At 40.2% G+C, this 15815-nt stretch overlaps 1 protein-coding gene across 1 annotated transcript; it reads right to left on the bottom strand.

Annotated features, from left to right (window-relative positions):
- Positions 1–991: 991 nt before the first annotated feature.
- Positions 992–15716, bottom strand: DNAJA2 (DnaJ heat shock protein family (Hsp40) member A2). Its single transcript, XM_055412848.2, has 9 exons — positions 15527–15716; positions 14036–14095; positions 13519–13742; positions 10104–10184; positions 9726–9859; positions 7729–7925; positions 3044–3188; positions 2784–2911; positions 992–2253 (listed from the first exon to the last, which is right to left on the bottom strand). Exons 1-9 carry the CDS (start codon positions 15602–15604, stop codon positions 2062–2064), a joined length of 1239 nt encoding a protein of 412 aa, XP_055268823.1. The 5' UTR covers positions 15605–15716; the 3' UTR covers positions 992–2061.
- Positions 15717–15815: the final 99 nt, after the last annotated feature.

Genomic DNA, 15815 nt, shown 5'->3' with positions numbered 1-15815 from the left:
TAATACATGCTTAGACAGATGCTCTACAACAGAGCCAGTAGATTCAGTGAAATAACCTTAACAAGGTTTTATTCCCCTTCTACATGGTTCACTTCTCTCATAGCTCAGCTGGTAAAGAATCCACATGTGATGCAGCAAACCCTGGTTCAACTGCTAGGTCAGGAAATTTCCCTGGAGAAGGGGCAGGCTACCCACTTGAGTATTCTTGGGCTTCCCTGGTGGCTCAGCTGGTAAAGAATCTACCTGCAATGCGGGGCACCTGGGTTCGGTCCCTGGGTTGGGAAGATCCCCTGGTGAAGGGAACTACCCATTCCAGTATTCTGGCCTGGAGAATTCGTGGACTATATAGTCCATGGGGTCACAAAAGAGTTGGACATGACTGAGCAACTTTCATAGTTCGCTACTACAATCCAAAAACTGGATAGAACTGAAAGAAAGACTACACTGTACAACTGTTTTACAAACCTTTATTGGAAAGGCTACAAACTTTGTATTGCCACTGCATTTCTTTTGCTTAAAGTGTTGTGGGGGAAGTAACCTTGGATACGAAACTACTACGCTGTTGCATCTTGCCCAGGCTGGTTGTAAAAGTTTTTGTACAATGGAGGTAGAGTGGATAGGGCAATAATTTAAACCTCACAGGCCTTGATTAACGTCAGGACCTTTTTTTTTTTCATTTAGGTTCTAGAAGACCTAGAAATAGACTACAAGTACTACAAATAGGCTCAGCGATGGTATAATACATTTAAATTTTTTAATTTTCAGTTTTCTCCCATTTGTCTTTTACAAACATATCTACCACTGATGTATCTTTTCCCTAAAATAAGTGTGTTCTAAAAATGTCTACTCTGGGAATGAAAAGAAGATAATAGAAGATGAAAAAGTAGTTTTACCTGATTTTTCTCACACCAGCCTGAGTCTTACCTTTCTGCAAAACAACAGTAATCAATGCTTCCCCCAGTCTCAAATATTCAACTTAATGGAGACAAGAGAATCTTTAACTTAACATTTAATGAAAACAGAGCATTTTAACAGGTTCTATGCAGACATGGTTCTAATATTGATTTGCCGTTACCTTATTTTTTTTAAACAGAGTAGGGTGGGGAAATACAGAGGCCAGGTTAACTTGGCCCCAATACTCAGAATCATGAGTTACATAACTTAGATGTCCTTGACTCTACAAAGCATTAATTGAAGCCAATAAAGCCAGTTTCTACCTATATATCAAACTTTGTCTTTTGAAACTATAAAAAGGGCATGAGCCTGAGGCATAAATTTCAGGCCAATGGGTTTTAAACACTGTTTAAGAACCAGAACTAGGACACATTCTCCAGTTTAAGGATAGATTTTACAGTTCAAAATATGTTCTTCTTTCTAAAAATGTGAGACAAAGAGTAATTTACACCAACTGCTTTTTATTATTCAGTTCCAGAAACCTTTCACAAGATGGTAAAAAAAAAAAAAAAAACAGGTGGGGGGGTGGAGAAAGAAAGAAAGAAAGAAAAAGAACCACCCCTCCCCGCCCAAAACTTTACAACCACAGCTCAGCTAATGATATTTTTTTCCATTGTTCCCAGTCAGCTCCAAACCCATTGTGTGCAAAGCCCATTTTCCCATGCATCTAAATGATAGATACAGGCTATGAAATTTTTTATTCTATTTGTAGCAGCTTATGCAGGTGCAGCCAAACACAAAGCTTCAGGACAAACTGTACACAAACTTTACAATGTGGGATTTGAATTTAAAATATGAAACATAAAATCTACACAAAACTGATAAAAATCAAGCACAGATATCAGGACTGAAACTTATAACCCATGTGTGAAAGGGAGTCTTGTTTTCCTTTCAAGTGCTTTATTCTGCTATAGAACAGTCGAAATGAAGATGTAAAGCTTTGTGGTTAGTTTAAATTATACACTCTGTAGATACTATACCAATTTTAAAAGTTACACATAGACCAACAGATGTCCATCAGTTCATCTGGGTTGACCAGATGCTCCAGCTGGATTGCAGAAAACCAATGTGGAAAGAAAATCCACCTGTGCGATTTGTCAGCAGAGTTTACTGATGGGCACATTGCACTCCTGGTCCATGATGGCTACTGCTTTCTTCATCAGAGCTATCATTATAGGCTTCACGCCTCTGACCACCTCCTGAGCCCCGAGTGCTATCAAATTCTTGAAGCTCTACCTCCTCTGTGTCTCCAATAATATTTGGAACTTCTGGTCTAGATGGCAGAAGATCTTCTAATTCCTTCATTAAAATGAACAAAAATAAGATTAGCTTGAAGATTATTATCTACTATCAATTTCCCTTTTGATACAATCCAAGGTGTATGTTTGATAGTTAAAATCTTTGCACTTTAAGCCAGAGATTACAAATGGATGACCCACTGACCAAATCTAGACATCTTTGTGCAACCCATCTATTGATTAGAAAACAATAAACAGATTTAATCGCTAACATTTAAACACTGGAAAACTTCACATTAGACATGTCTTCCTGCGTGAACGACCAGGAGATGCTAAGATGGGGTAAGAGATCTGCTCTCCAGAGTCCCAATCCTCCTGCTACCACCTCACACCGTCTGCTTATGCCTTCACTATTCCCAGCTTGGCCCATAAACTTTTACATCAGTTATGTCCACCTTAAAAAACAATGAGGCCAGGCCATCAATCACTCAAATTAATAAACTATGTGATCTAATCTTAACACCCAAAACAAATGGAAAGTGACAAAGAAATGATTATTAAACTTTAAGTCATCTGTTGCCTAATACTTACAGAAAGTTTATCTGGGTTGATCCAGTTGTTTTCAGGAAACTGCACATCAAACTTTATGTAAAGATCACCTTTTTCAAAGGGATTACGATATTGTGGCATTCCTTCACCTCGAACTACACGAACACATCCTATTATTTGAGTAAATAAAGGGGAAAATATTAAGAATTTTACCCAAGAAAGTGCTCAATAATAAATGTTTTTTGAGAGTCACTCACTGAAGATTACATAGAATCTTAGATCAGACAAAAATCAAGATTTACCTGGTTCAATTACTTTGCCAGGGGGGTATTTCACCACAATCTGACGTCCATCAAGGTGCTTAAATGTGAACTGAAATCCACAAAGAGCTTCAACAAGTCCTATCTTATACGTCATGTGCAAATCATTCCCATCTCTCTGGAACACCTACAAATGAAGCACACAAGAAACAACGAAACTATGGAGGCATGCTCTGTTGTGCTGTGTTACCTGAATCAATTTCAAAACCTTAATTCTACCATTTACTGCAAAAGTCAAACTGCCACCATCCCTAAGTTCCCTAAATTTATCAATATATATAAGGAAATCTAGCTATTCTCAAGTAATAGGCTAGAAACTTCGATCATGAAAGAATTGGAATTGGGAATACAATGGCTCATAAGGCACAGGTGAAGCTTAAAAAACAGAACCAGGTATATATTTTACAATTATGGCCCTTTTCTGAACCATGAGGGAAAAGGTGTAGAAGGCCCAGTGGGATTCTGTAGAACAGGTTCACCTGGAATTTCCTCCAGACATGATTCTAAGAGGGGAAGGGGAAGGCCCAAGCTCAACTAAAAAAGCTCAACCAGTAAAAGGGCTCAAACCCCACACTTCATTTAAGTATGAACAAGTTTTACCTAACCTAAGATACAAAACTTGCTTGCTGCTGCTGCTGCTGCTGCTAAGACGCTTCAGTCGTGTCCGACTCTGTGCGACCCCATAGACGGCAGCCCACCAGGTTCCGCCGTCCCTGGGATTCTCCAGGCAGGAACACTGGAGTGGGTTGCCATTAGATGAATGTAAACCAAATGCTAAAGAAAGGTGGCTTATTAATGCACTATAAGCCTATGGACTATGTAATGCAAAGGTTATTCAACAAGCATTTTAAAAAATGTTTCTGAGCATTCAACATGCAGGAAAAAAATACATCCAATTTCACACATGCCCAACTTACAACTTCTGCTTCTTAGAATTTTCAAATATCTATATTAATTTTTGAAATTTAACTTGAAATAAAATTAACTGCAATGAACAGTCACCTAGATTTTTTTCAATAGCCTCTCTTCCAAAGAATAATGTTGGCTGGTTAATTCAGAGGAGAGGAAATCTGAAAGATAGACTTTTCCTAAACTATCCTCCTAACCTTACCTACGAGTAAGGTTAATCTCAACCCATTATCTTGACAATTGGTCCTGAATCAGGAGCCTCAGCAGCACCAGGAAACTGGTTAGGAATGAACATTCTTGGGCACCATCCGATACCCACTGCATCAGAAACTATGAAGGTGAGACCCAGCAATCTGTCATTTTAATAAGCCTTCCTGGGGAGTCTAACATATACTAAAGTTTAAGAACCACTGAATTTATATTACCTACGTGAGTTTACTGAGGTGTAGGAAAAATTAATTTAAGTAAGGTGGTCATGTATGGATGTGAGAGTTGGACTGTGAAGAAAGCTGATCGCCGAAGAATCGATGCTTTTGAACTGTGGTGTTGGAGAAGACTCTTGAGAGTCCCTTATACTGCAAGGAGATCCAACCAGTCCATTCTAAAGGAGATCAATCCTGGATGTTCATTGGAGGGACTGATGCTGAAGCTGAAACTCCAATACTTTGGCCACCTCATGAGACGAGTTGACTCACTGGAAAAGACTCTGATGCTGGGAAAGGTTGGGGGCGGGAGGAGAAGGGGACGACGGAGAATGAGATGGCTGGATGGCATCACCGACTCTGTGGACATGAGTTTGAGTGTACTCCGGGAGTTGGTGATGGACAGGGAGGCCTGGCGTGCTGTGATTCATGGGGTCGCGGAGAGTCGGACACGACTGAGCGACTGAACTGAACTGAACTGAACTGAAGGTTTCTTTAATGCAGGACTTTTTAATGCTCTTGCAAATTTGTAAAATGGAAGTGTTTCTGAACAACTCATTATATTACTCTTCCAAGAATCATCCTTAACCAAGTATCATTTAGTTAAAGCAGTATTAGAAGGAGCAAGACATACTATGTTCTTGGATAGAGGAACTCAAACTAATTTCAAAAAATGGTATTAGGGTTGATTCTTGTGGGGGAGGGGGCCAGCAGAAGGGTGCTATTAGATGCTAAAATTCAAACAGAAAATAATCAGGCAAGCATGGCCAGGAAATTTTTGAAAAACAAGACTAATGAGATTACCAAGAACCAGACAATAAAACACTTAAAAGCTGAAATAATTTCTGAAAAACAGAGGAGAGACTAGTATCACCCAATGTTACCCACCACTGTGGTTCTTTGCTGTACAAATGCATTATAACAGCAAAATCACCGAAACACACACATACCTATACTGAAAGATGATACACATACATACATATTACTCTCAAAATTGCACTATTTTTTTTATCAGAAGATTTACATTCTGTTTCAAGCTACAGAACCCACCCTGATCTCATGGCCTCACAATCCCTACAAGTGTTGACAGTTTTTAAACAAAAAGCCCCAAGCAAAATACAAGCTTGTTCATGAACTAGTTCAAACTAGTCAATTTTTCTTAAGAAGGTTAAGAATATTCTCAGAGATATAAATTAAACAAGATGCTTAAATCTCATTTGGGGCTCAAATTTACTTTACCAGTCAATAAAACCAAGAAGGGAAAATCTTTGACCTCTTACTAGATGAACTCCCATTCTAGCCTTTATCATTTTCTACTTTAGACAATCAATAGCATCTGCTGTTTTGTTAGAAATTCCATGCAATTCCACTGTAGCCAATAATTTTAGAAGTTGATTTACTTCCAAATGCCTCTTGACAGTCCCGAGAAAGAAGAGCAAGTTATTCTTTATCTCATTTGATTCTACACTATCTTTCTGAGGGATGAGTTTTAAGTATGCAAAGCCAAGACCAGGGAGACCAAAACTAGTAGTACATGGGAGCCAGAACTTAAGTCTCTTGTCTCTAAGAACAGTGATTTCTATTTTGTAAAACCCAATGTACTTACAGAATATTTCAACCCATAAGACAGAATTCTAGAAATTATTCCTTAAAAAAAAACAAAAACAAAGAAATCTAGGAACCCTTGTCACTGGTAGGTTTGGCAATATTCACAAAAGGACAAAATATACTGCAATTTATAGATTTTTACTTTCGCAGATTTGCTGAGGCAATAAATTTGACTAGCATTCCTTGGGAAAGGCTAGTGTAGTAGTAAGCCAGTCTAGTGAGGGAATGAATCTAATCAAATTCCCAGAATCTGCATCTCAATATGGCTTTATTCTCTGTTGGATTCTTAGTGATTTTTTAAATTTGTAGAAATCACCATCATATGGGAGAAAATTTTATTGTGAACTTAAAAAGGTGGCTAACTTGTGATCTAGACTTCCAAAGGAACTCAAAATGGCAATGTGATCAAGTACAAAGCCAGGATTCTGTCAAATGCTTCTATATTCAAGAACTAGGTGGGCACCAAAGCTCCACGCGTGTTCTTCATGAATAAAAAGGTCTATAATATACTCCACTGCACATGTAAAAAATACAGATGAAATGGTATGATCAAAGTAACATACTCCAGGCCACACTGTTAGCTCAGTTCATTTTCCCATGTACATTAACACAGCAGTCCCCAAACTTCTGGGCACCAGTTTTGTGAATTTCTCCTGGACTGTGGGGTGGAGGTGGTGTAACAATGTTCAGGCAGTAATGCAAGCATGGGGAATGAAAGGGAGCAGCATATAAAGCTTCACTCAAGGTCCAGGGGTTGAAGACCCTTGCACTAACAGATACAATACTGAGTCAATCAGAAATTTAAAAATAGGGAGTTCCCTGGCAGTCATGTGGTTAGGACTCAGCACTTCCACTGCTGTGGGCACAGGTTCAACTCCTGGTCAAGGCTCCCACAAGCCACAAGATGCCCCTGCCCTCCCCTATCCCCAAAAAGAGAATGAGAAATTTAAAATGCAATGTTTTTAAAACTGCAGAACTTTTTTTTCAAGAAAAGTTCACATGGATACCCAGTATGTAAAACAAATCAACAGAGCAGTACTGAGGACTGACACTGTCACCAACTCACCAACCATCAAAGGAGTTCACAGTGAAAACTAAGCTGCTTACATTATCTGATCCAATGCCTTATTTTCATAAACAAGGAAACAGGGGTACAGACACAACAGGATTACTTAAGGTTACAGTGCCAGTCAACAGCAGAGCCGGGACCAAGATGAGCTCCTACTGTGCTTCTGACAGCACCTGTCTTGCTGGTCTACTAAACAAGTCAGTTCTTATGAACTCAGCCAAACCACGTAACAACTTCATCTATATTCAATGCTACTTCAGGGAACCCAAACTGATCTAACCTGTATCTTGGGCTTCCCTCATAGCTCAGTAGGTAAAGAATCTGCCTGCAATGCAGTTAATGCTACTTCAGGGAACTCAAACTTATCTAACCTGTATCTTGGGCTTCCCTCATAGCTCAGTAGGTAAAGAATCCGCCCGCAATGCAGGTGATCCGGGTTGGATTCCTGGGTTGGGAAGATCCCCTGGAGAAGAAAATGGCAATCCACTCCAGTATTCTTGCCTGGAGAATCCCATGGACAGAGAGGCCTAGGGGGCTACAGTCCACGTGGTTGCAAGAACTGGACACAGCTTAGCAACAAAACCACCAACAACCTGTATCTTGCATACAAGACCCATTTCTGATCTTCTGAGGCAAAAATAAAACAAAAAGGAAATTACCTCATGCTCTTTTTCTTGTAGCAAAAGAACAATGTCTCCTGGTTCCACTCCTGGGGCCTGGTCTGCTTCCCCAGTAAATGTAATTCTCTGTCCATGTTTCATGCCTTTGTCTACGTGGACTTCAAGAATCTTGACTTCTTTAATCACTTTCTTCCCTTCACATTTTTTACAGCGGTCCTTTTCATTAATTACCTCTCCTGGAAAAAGAGGTCAGTCAATCTTCCAGCAAGGGTACTACATTGCACTCTTAAGCAAGACAGGTCCTAATAACGCCTTTATTCACTAAATAAATTTCCCGTACTTCTTTAAACTGCTACCTGAACTTTTCATGAACATTCTTAGGAACAAAACTCACATCTTACTGCAGATTACCTAAAGGACCCAGCTACTCTATCCCAGAGTATAAAATATCTTAAATAACATTATCTTACCTCCTGACACTACTTCCTAAAGTTAAAACAAAGTTTGAGGATCAAGCAAACAAAATGGGTGGTCAGACACTAGATCTTCTACAAATGCTTCATTTTTTGTCTTAGTTTCATTTAACAACGGAGCAACAACCCAAATAAAAATTTAAATATCCTTTATGACTCCAACAGTTTTTTCTTCCATGTATTCTGAAATATTTGATCAGTGGTATAAAAAAATAAAACTGAAGTCATACAATAGTATATCATAAAAAAAATACCATCAATTTCTAATGGCTGATTATTGGCACACTTTAATGCTTAGGTGGCATATAAATGACTTTAGGAACACTGCTTCTGCAAAGTATGTTCTGCAAAGCACCAGTTTCTCAAAATGGTAATGGCACATGGGAAAAGATTTCAGTTGACTCCAATTTCTTGAATGGGAAATGTCAGCAACTTTAATAAAGTAAAATGCACTAAGACTCTTCAGGAGGGAAATATGATATGTGGCTTCTCAAAATTATCTTGTCACTTTCAGAAGCAATTTGGAAAAGGGTGTTCTGCTGCTGCTGCTGCTAAGTCACTTCAGTCGTGTCCGACTCTCTGTGACCCCATAGACGGAAGCCCACCAGGCTCCCCCGTCCCTGGGATTCTCCAGGCAAGAACACTGGAGTGGGTTGCCATTTCCTTCTCCAATGTGTGAAAGTGAAAGTGAAGTCGCTCAGTCGTGTCCGACCCATAGCGACCCCACGGACTGCAGCCTACCAGGCTCCTCCATCCATGGGATTTTTTAGGCAAGAGTACTGGAGTGGCTTGCCATAGAACTGTCCAATACAGGAGCCACTAGTCACCTGAGGTTATTTAAGTTTAAAATAATTAAAAGCTCAGTTCCTCAGCCACACCCAGGTGGCTAGTGGCTATTACAGTAGACATTACATATACAGGACCTTTCCATTACAGAAAAATTCTTTTGGACGGCACTGCTCTAGAACAGGGCTGGCAAACTAAGGCTCACAGGCCAAACTGGGCATGCCTTTGTTTATGCAAATACTGTTTATCCAGAAAACAGTCATGCCCACTTATTTACATATTATCGGTGGCTATAAAAGTGCTAAAAGGGTAGAAGAGTAGCAGTTTCAAAAACCATTAACCTACAAAAACCTAAAATATTTACTTCTGTAAAATAAGCTTCAATTATAATGATCTATCCTCAAAAGCTAACTAAAGTTTACAGTAAAATCCTCTAGTTATCAGAATGAGAACTAAACAATTTGCTGTCTCCCTTTTACCTTTTAAAATATAAAGGATAAGTAAACAACAAAAAAATACAAAAGGACTAAAAACCTTGCCCATCTTTTTGGAAAAAGACTAACATTCCACTCAACATAATATAAATTTACTGTTTAGCAGTGTTCACTGGGCCTATGCAAAAGGAAATAATATTTCTGCATTTTAAAAAATAACGCTCTACCTTTTACAATACGATGAATATAAACACACATTGAAAAAGAAAAACTGTAAGCCCCCTCCAATTTCTGCATTCGAATCCATTCCAACAGAAAGGCAGAGAAACACTGGCATGCATACCTTCTCCATTACAGTCAGAACACACAGACTGCATCTGCTGTACCATCCCTGGAGCCAGCTGTCTGATCATGATGCGCACACCTCGACCCCGACAAGCACTACACTTCTGAACAGCTCCAGACTTCCCACCTTGGCTAAAAGCAAGCAAAAGTATAAATTAGATTTTCCCCCCTAGGTCATGAAAAATGGGAATTGTGCTTTTTTACCTTCATCTTCAACCCCCAAAGACTGGTATTTTAACCAACTTTCAGAGGTATCAGAAACTGTTCTGGGTTGGGTAGTCAGTTTGAAATCATGAATAATTTTTATTTGATATAGACTCAACATGTGACTCAAACAACAGATAAAATTTATTTCATAACAAGGAAACACACTCACCCACTGCATGCACTACAGAGTACATTCTTGCTAAGTTGTAGTTTGGTTGTCTTGCCATTATACAGGTCTTCTAAAGATACTCTGTGGAGAAAAGAATTAGATTCAAATTTTGCCAAGTTGTCTTAAATACAAGAAAGGATTAGCTGATACAGCTAATTTCACTATAACCTTTTAAGCAAAGAATTCAAGAACATCTTACATTAAGTCAACTGAGTGAGATTTCATTTTGTAGCTCAAATTGTTTATGGCTATAAATACAGGTGGTGCTTAAAGCCAGAATGTAAAGGATCAGGCCAATAATTGACTGTGCTGCATTTTCTGATAAAGCTGATAACTACACAAATTCAAAATATCACACCTTCTTCTAGCCTTAGACAAAACCTTCACCTAATCCAACCCTTTGAATGAAGCAAAATTTTTATCCTCATTTTAGAGGACAAAACTGAGGCCCAGAGAGGTTAAGTAACTTGCCCAAGATTACATAGGCAGTCTAACTCCAGAGTCCATGCTCTACTGTAAGCCTCTGTCTCCTTCAAGGACAATTCAGAAAGGCTACAAAGTTATATTACAATTTCTGAGAGACACTCAGATTGGGTATGTCTTAAAAAAAAAAATTGGCTTTATTACACTGTAACAGAGAATAGATTTCCAAATAGAAAGCCTACAAGCTTTCAATGTCTGAAAAACCCAGAGAATTATAAGCAAAATTTGAGCAACTTCTACAAAAATTTCAAAGGGGTCTATGACCCCCAAATGGTCCAGATAAAAAGCCTATTAAAAATCCCAAAGATAAACCCCAACTTGCTTTTATTCACACAACATATCTGAACTGCACGACCATTCATTTTCAAATAAACCTCCCTCAAAAAAAAAATTATCTATTTATATCAAAGTCTCAAAAATATTCATTTACAACTTGGAAACAACCTGCATTTAACTTGGTTTTACCCTTCCATTAGTGTTTTTAAATCTTCTTTAGTAGTAAAGCGAAAGTGAAGTCGCTCAACTTTAAAACAAAGGAACAAAAATATTTTCTAAAAAATTAAATAAAGGAACAAAAAGTCAAAACTACCTTGCAAAGCACCTACACTACTTTGCAGCATTCAAAGCTAAAACTTTTATACGTCCTAGACAGTGTAAGAATAAAGCACTTAAGGTCAAAACATTACCAACACTTCTAAACTACGCATACTTAGACCTTAGACCAAAGAACTTGGCTCCATCAGCCTTTTATCCTCCTGCTGCTGCTAAGTCACTTCAGTCGTGTTCGACTCTGTGCGACCCCATAGATGGAACCCCACCAGGCTCCCCCATCCCTGGGGCTCTCCAGGCAAGAACACTGGAGTGGGCTGCCATTTCCTTCTCCAATGTGTGAAAGTCAAAAGTGAAAGTGAAGCCGCTCAGTCGTGTCTGACCCTTAGCCACCCCACGGACTGCAGCCTACCAGGCTCCTCCATCCATGGGATTTTCTAGGCAAGAGTACTGGAGTGGCTTGCCATTGCCTTCTCCTTTAAGCAACCATTTACATAATAGGTAGGTCTTCTCTGCCTTACATATTAAATCACAATTAGTATGCAACACCACTACATTAAGAGGTCAGCAAGAAAAATCCTTATTTCAATAAACATGGCAAAGAAAGAAAAATGTGGGTAATGGTCTAGTGAAGCTGGCAGTCTCCACCAGTGAGGCTAAACTGACACATCCTCTAAAGACAATATGGTTTGGTTTAGTCGCTAAGTCGTGTCCAACTCTTTGTGACCCCATGGACTGTAGCCTGTCAGGCTCCTCTGTCCATGAGATTTTCCAGGCAAAAATACTGGAGTGGGTTGCCATTTCCTTCTCTAGATCTTCCCCACCCAGGGATCGAACCTGGGGTTCCTGCATTGCAGGCAGATTCTTTACCAACTGAGCTACCAGGGAAGTCATACATACATACACATGTTCTTTTTCATATTATTTTCCATTATGGTCTATTATTTATTTGAACATCAGGAGGAACTTGTTGTTTATTAATTTTATATATAGTAGTTTGTATCTGTTAATCCCAATCTCATAGTTTATACCCTCCCTCCCCCTTTGGTAACCATTAGTTTGTTTTCTGTATCTTTGAGTCTGAGAATGCTCTTTATAAAACATCGTTAAACATTTCTGGTCTTTTCTTCTTTTGATTCAAAACTTAGCAGAGAATAAGCTAAGGTCAAGGCACTAAAATCAAGAAACTTAGCTCTAATTAAATACCAGAAGGTAGACATAAATACTTGTCAAAGTCATCAATGAGCAATCTAGGAATCAAAGCCATTTTGTTGATAACTTTTAAATAACCCTTATTATGTCAAACTCATATGATATTATGTTTAGCATAATGTAGCATCATGTCTCTCTACAATTTTGTACTTTTTATAGCACAAGCCTCACATGTTCTATTAGGGTGACCTACCTTTTTACACATACTGTATATCATTTCAAGGCACTTGGTATCAGATAGAAGTGTGTCTGTATCAACTGTTACGTAATTATGAAGCAGAGGCATATTTATCAGCCTCAAAACACTGATACCTCCCCAGGAATCTCCACCAATGAGAGACAAAGCTGTATATAAAGATACAGCAACACTATTCATTATAGGAAAAAAACTGGTAACATCCTATAGAAAAGGGAATGACTAAATAAATCATGGAACGCCAAATATTAAAGACACCCAAAATGAAACACTGTAATGAAAATTTCAACAAATCATGCTTTACGGTCCCCTTACCTACTCAAATGTATAAACTAGATAATATAAAACATTTTAAATACACACTTGAACTTCAGTGTCATGCATTTGCTAGTAAAACCATTATTGGTTCATGAAAAATTAACAGATAAAAGATTTCACAGAATTTGCAAAGTAAAATAGCTATTTTCGTCTTGGGTTCACAGTCTAAGTTTAAGGTAAGATACCATTCATATGTTGGCAGGTTAATGTCAGGCTTGAAGCCAGCAAGCTCCATGAAAATCAATTTAGGAGAGTTCACACTGAGGATCAAGTAATAAGTAACTGTAACATGTCAACCAACCAGTTGGATGGTCACTCACTTTGTAAGTTTTTAAATTAAAACTAACTCAGAAGGTTTAAATACCTCAGAGAAAAGAATCTTAATTGAAATTTTAAAAACAAGAAGCCTCAGAAGCATATACCAAAGCCACCTTCCCACTCTGTAAAAACACCAACCATCCTTTAAGATCTGTCATCAAATACCAATATCCAGGTTATTAAATTCAACTTAGCCAATGAGGACAGTATGGCAAATGGAAGATTTTTTTTTCTGATTAAAGACAGAATATTTTTTGATACCTTTTCTCTCCTGTACTGAATACTTCTACCTGGGAAAAAAGTGCTTAGTATTTTTAAAGAAAAAAAAGAGATATTCACTTGAGTGGATGCATCATGTCTTCTCCTCTTCTTCTGCCATTTCGACTTCTGCTCTGATTACCCATGAAGCTAAATAATCCTCCACCAAAAATGTGAGAGAAAATATCATCCATGCCACCACCTCCACCGCTACCTTCCCGAAGACCTTGTTCTCCATATCTGTCATATAGTTCACGCTTCTCAGGATTTGATAGTACTTCATATGCAAAACTTATTTCTTTGAACTGTGAACAAAAAGGAAAAAGGAAAACAGTTGGATTTTCAAATAAAGGACTAGGGAAAAGCTATAGGAATCTAGAATTCACTTATTTCTAAGAAAAGTTACAGGTGGTCCTATTTACCAACTACCACTACCCTGAATGTTAGTATCCCTATTATAAAGTCCAAAATATTAACATAAAAATGTGGTTCTATGGGCATAAATGGACTTTCCTTACAACATTCCCTATTTTTCCAAGAAGGGCAATTTAAATTTAAAACAAAAATCTCAGGGGGAAAAAAATCTCAAATAACTTACTTTGTCACCAGCATTTGGATTCTTATCAGGATGGTATTCTTTGGCTAACTTTCTGTATGCCTTCAGTAAAAGATGAAAAAAAAAAAAAAAGGTTACATATAAAGACCAGTTTAAAGACTTGTGAGTACTAACTTAACATCCAAATCTCTGAAAAGCAATACTTCCATTGGCACTGTTGGACATTTTCCATCTTAATACTGTTTACTAATAACACAGTAGACAGTAGTTACACTAGAAAATAGACTATACTGAAGACAAATGCAAACAATAAAACAAAACCACAGAGAAAAACAAAACACTGAAATATCCCATATTTTTACTAGTCAAACGTCTTTGATGGCCAGTAACCACACCAAGAAGACTCCAATAAACTCTAAAAAATTAAGCTAAGGTAAGAATCCAGGCTCATGATGGCTCCTCTAATTGTAGTATCAGGAAAAAGCCAAGACAAGCTCCTGTGTCATGTTTATTTTCATACGGTGAATTGACTGTGGTCTCAATTGGAGTGACTTCAGTCTTCGCGAAGCTGCATACATTTGGGTGACTGAGCCATAAACCACTTAAGCGTTCATTCACAGATAGATGAATTATGTAATACAGAACAGCATTTCCGGTAAGGTAACAGGAAGTCCTTTTACTCTGAACTGCACCCGTCCCACTGCCTAAGAAGCATTCTCATTTTTCTAAGCTTACAAATCTGGATACTCTAAGCCCCGTGAAGATGCTGTGGGGCTTAAATGTCTCAAATGCTTTGAAATCATGCGATGAAAGAGTCGCAGCACTGCAAAGAGCGATAATGAGACCTTCTATTTATTTTTAGTCAGTGTACACTCAGGTGTTTGGCTGGGACCCATGGCTTCTTCCTGAAGCGGGTAGAGAACATCTGGGTTACCTGCCTACAGAACAATGCACCCAAACACAGACCCACGCCACCTTCGGGTAGACAGGCGAGGGAGGAAGCCGGGAGAAGCTCCGCAGCCGCGGCTCCCAGGAAACATCCCTAAGCTTCCCCAGGCAGCCAGCGGGGGCGGCCTCGACCCCTCCACCAGGCCCCAAATCAATCCCGCTGGGGCTCGGGCGCCGACCTCCGCGGCGTGGTCAACTCCTCTCCTGGGGCTGGGATGTGCTGGGCGCCTTGGTCCAACCTGTTTTTCCAGGGTGGTGACCTCCGCGCGAGAAAGGCCGGGCAGGCAGCTGCCTCCCGGGAGCGCCCGGCCTCCGGCGCCCGCCGGGGGAAGGAGGAATGAAGCGTTTTCGTAGTGTTTGCGCAGAAGTGGGTTTTATTTGCTGCATCTGCGGGCGGGCGGGGACGGCGGCCCAAGGTCAGCCGAGGCCGGAATGCGCGGCCCAACTCGGGCCGGTCTCGCCCCCGGTCCCCAGCCTGGGCCGGCCGCCGGCGGCTCGCGGGCTATCCCGTAGCGAGGCCTGGCCGTCCCAGTCGCGCAGGCCCGCGCCCCTCACACCTTGCCCAGCCGGCCCGCGCCCCAATACCTTCTTCAGCTCGTTCTCGCTGGCGCCAGGCGGGACGCCCAGGATGTCGTACAGTTTCGTGTCGGCCACGTTCGCCATGGCGGCCGGCCGGGCAGCGCTCAGGAAAGAAGGCGGAGAAGGAGGAGGAGCGGCGCCGGGCCCTAAGCGGCGGCAGAGGTGGCGGCAGCGCAGGCGGAGACAGCGAGGGGGAAGCGGAGGTGGGGCTGAACTTTGACCCGACGCACGGCGCTCCGTGACGTCGCTGCGCAGAGCCCGCCGCGAGCGCGGGGGACCGTTGGGGTCGTGGGTG

Source organism: Moschus berezovskii, chromosome 22 (genome assembly GCF_049115385.1).
Source record: "Moschus berezovskii isolate FMDL1 chromosome 22, NW_MosBer_1.0, whole genome shotgun sequence".
In the NCBI taxonomy this organism is placed as follows: domain Eukaryota; kingdom Metazoa; phylum Chordata; class Mammalia; order Artiodactyla; family Moschidae; genus Moschus; species Moschus berezovskii.
The sequence above is the reverse complement of the archived record's forward strand: the minus strand, read 5'-3'. Positions and strand labels throughout refer to the sequence as shown.

Coding starts and splice junctions, on each gene's coding strand:
- DNAJA2 (XM_055412848.2), bottom strand. CDS start 15,604: ATGGCGAACGTGGCCGACACGAAACTGTACGACATCCTGGGCGTCCCG. Junction 14,096..15,526: donor GCGAGAACGAGCTGAAGAAG/GTATTGGGGCGC, acceptor CTTTTACTGAAG/GCATACAGAAAGTTAGCCAA. Junction 2,912..3,043: donor TGGCAAAGTAATTGAACCAG/GTAAATCTTGAT, acceptor CTCAAATAATAG/GATGTGTTCGTGTAGTTCGA.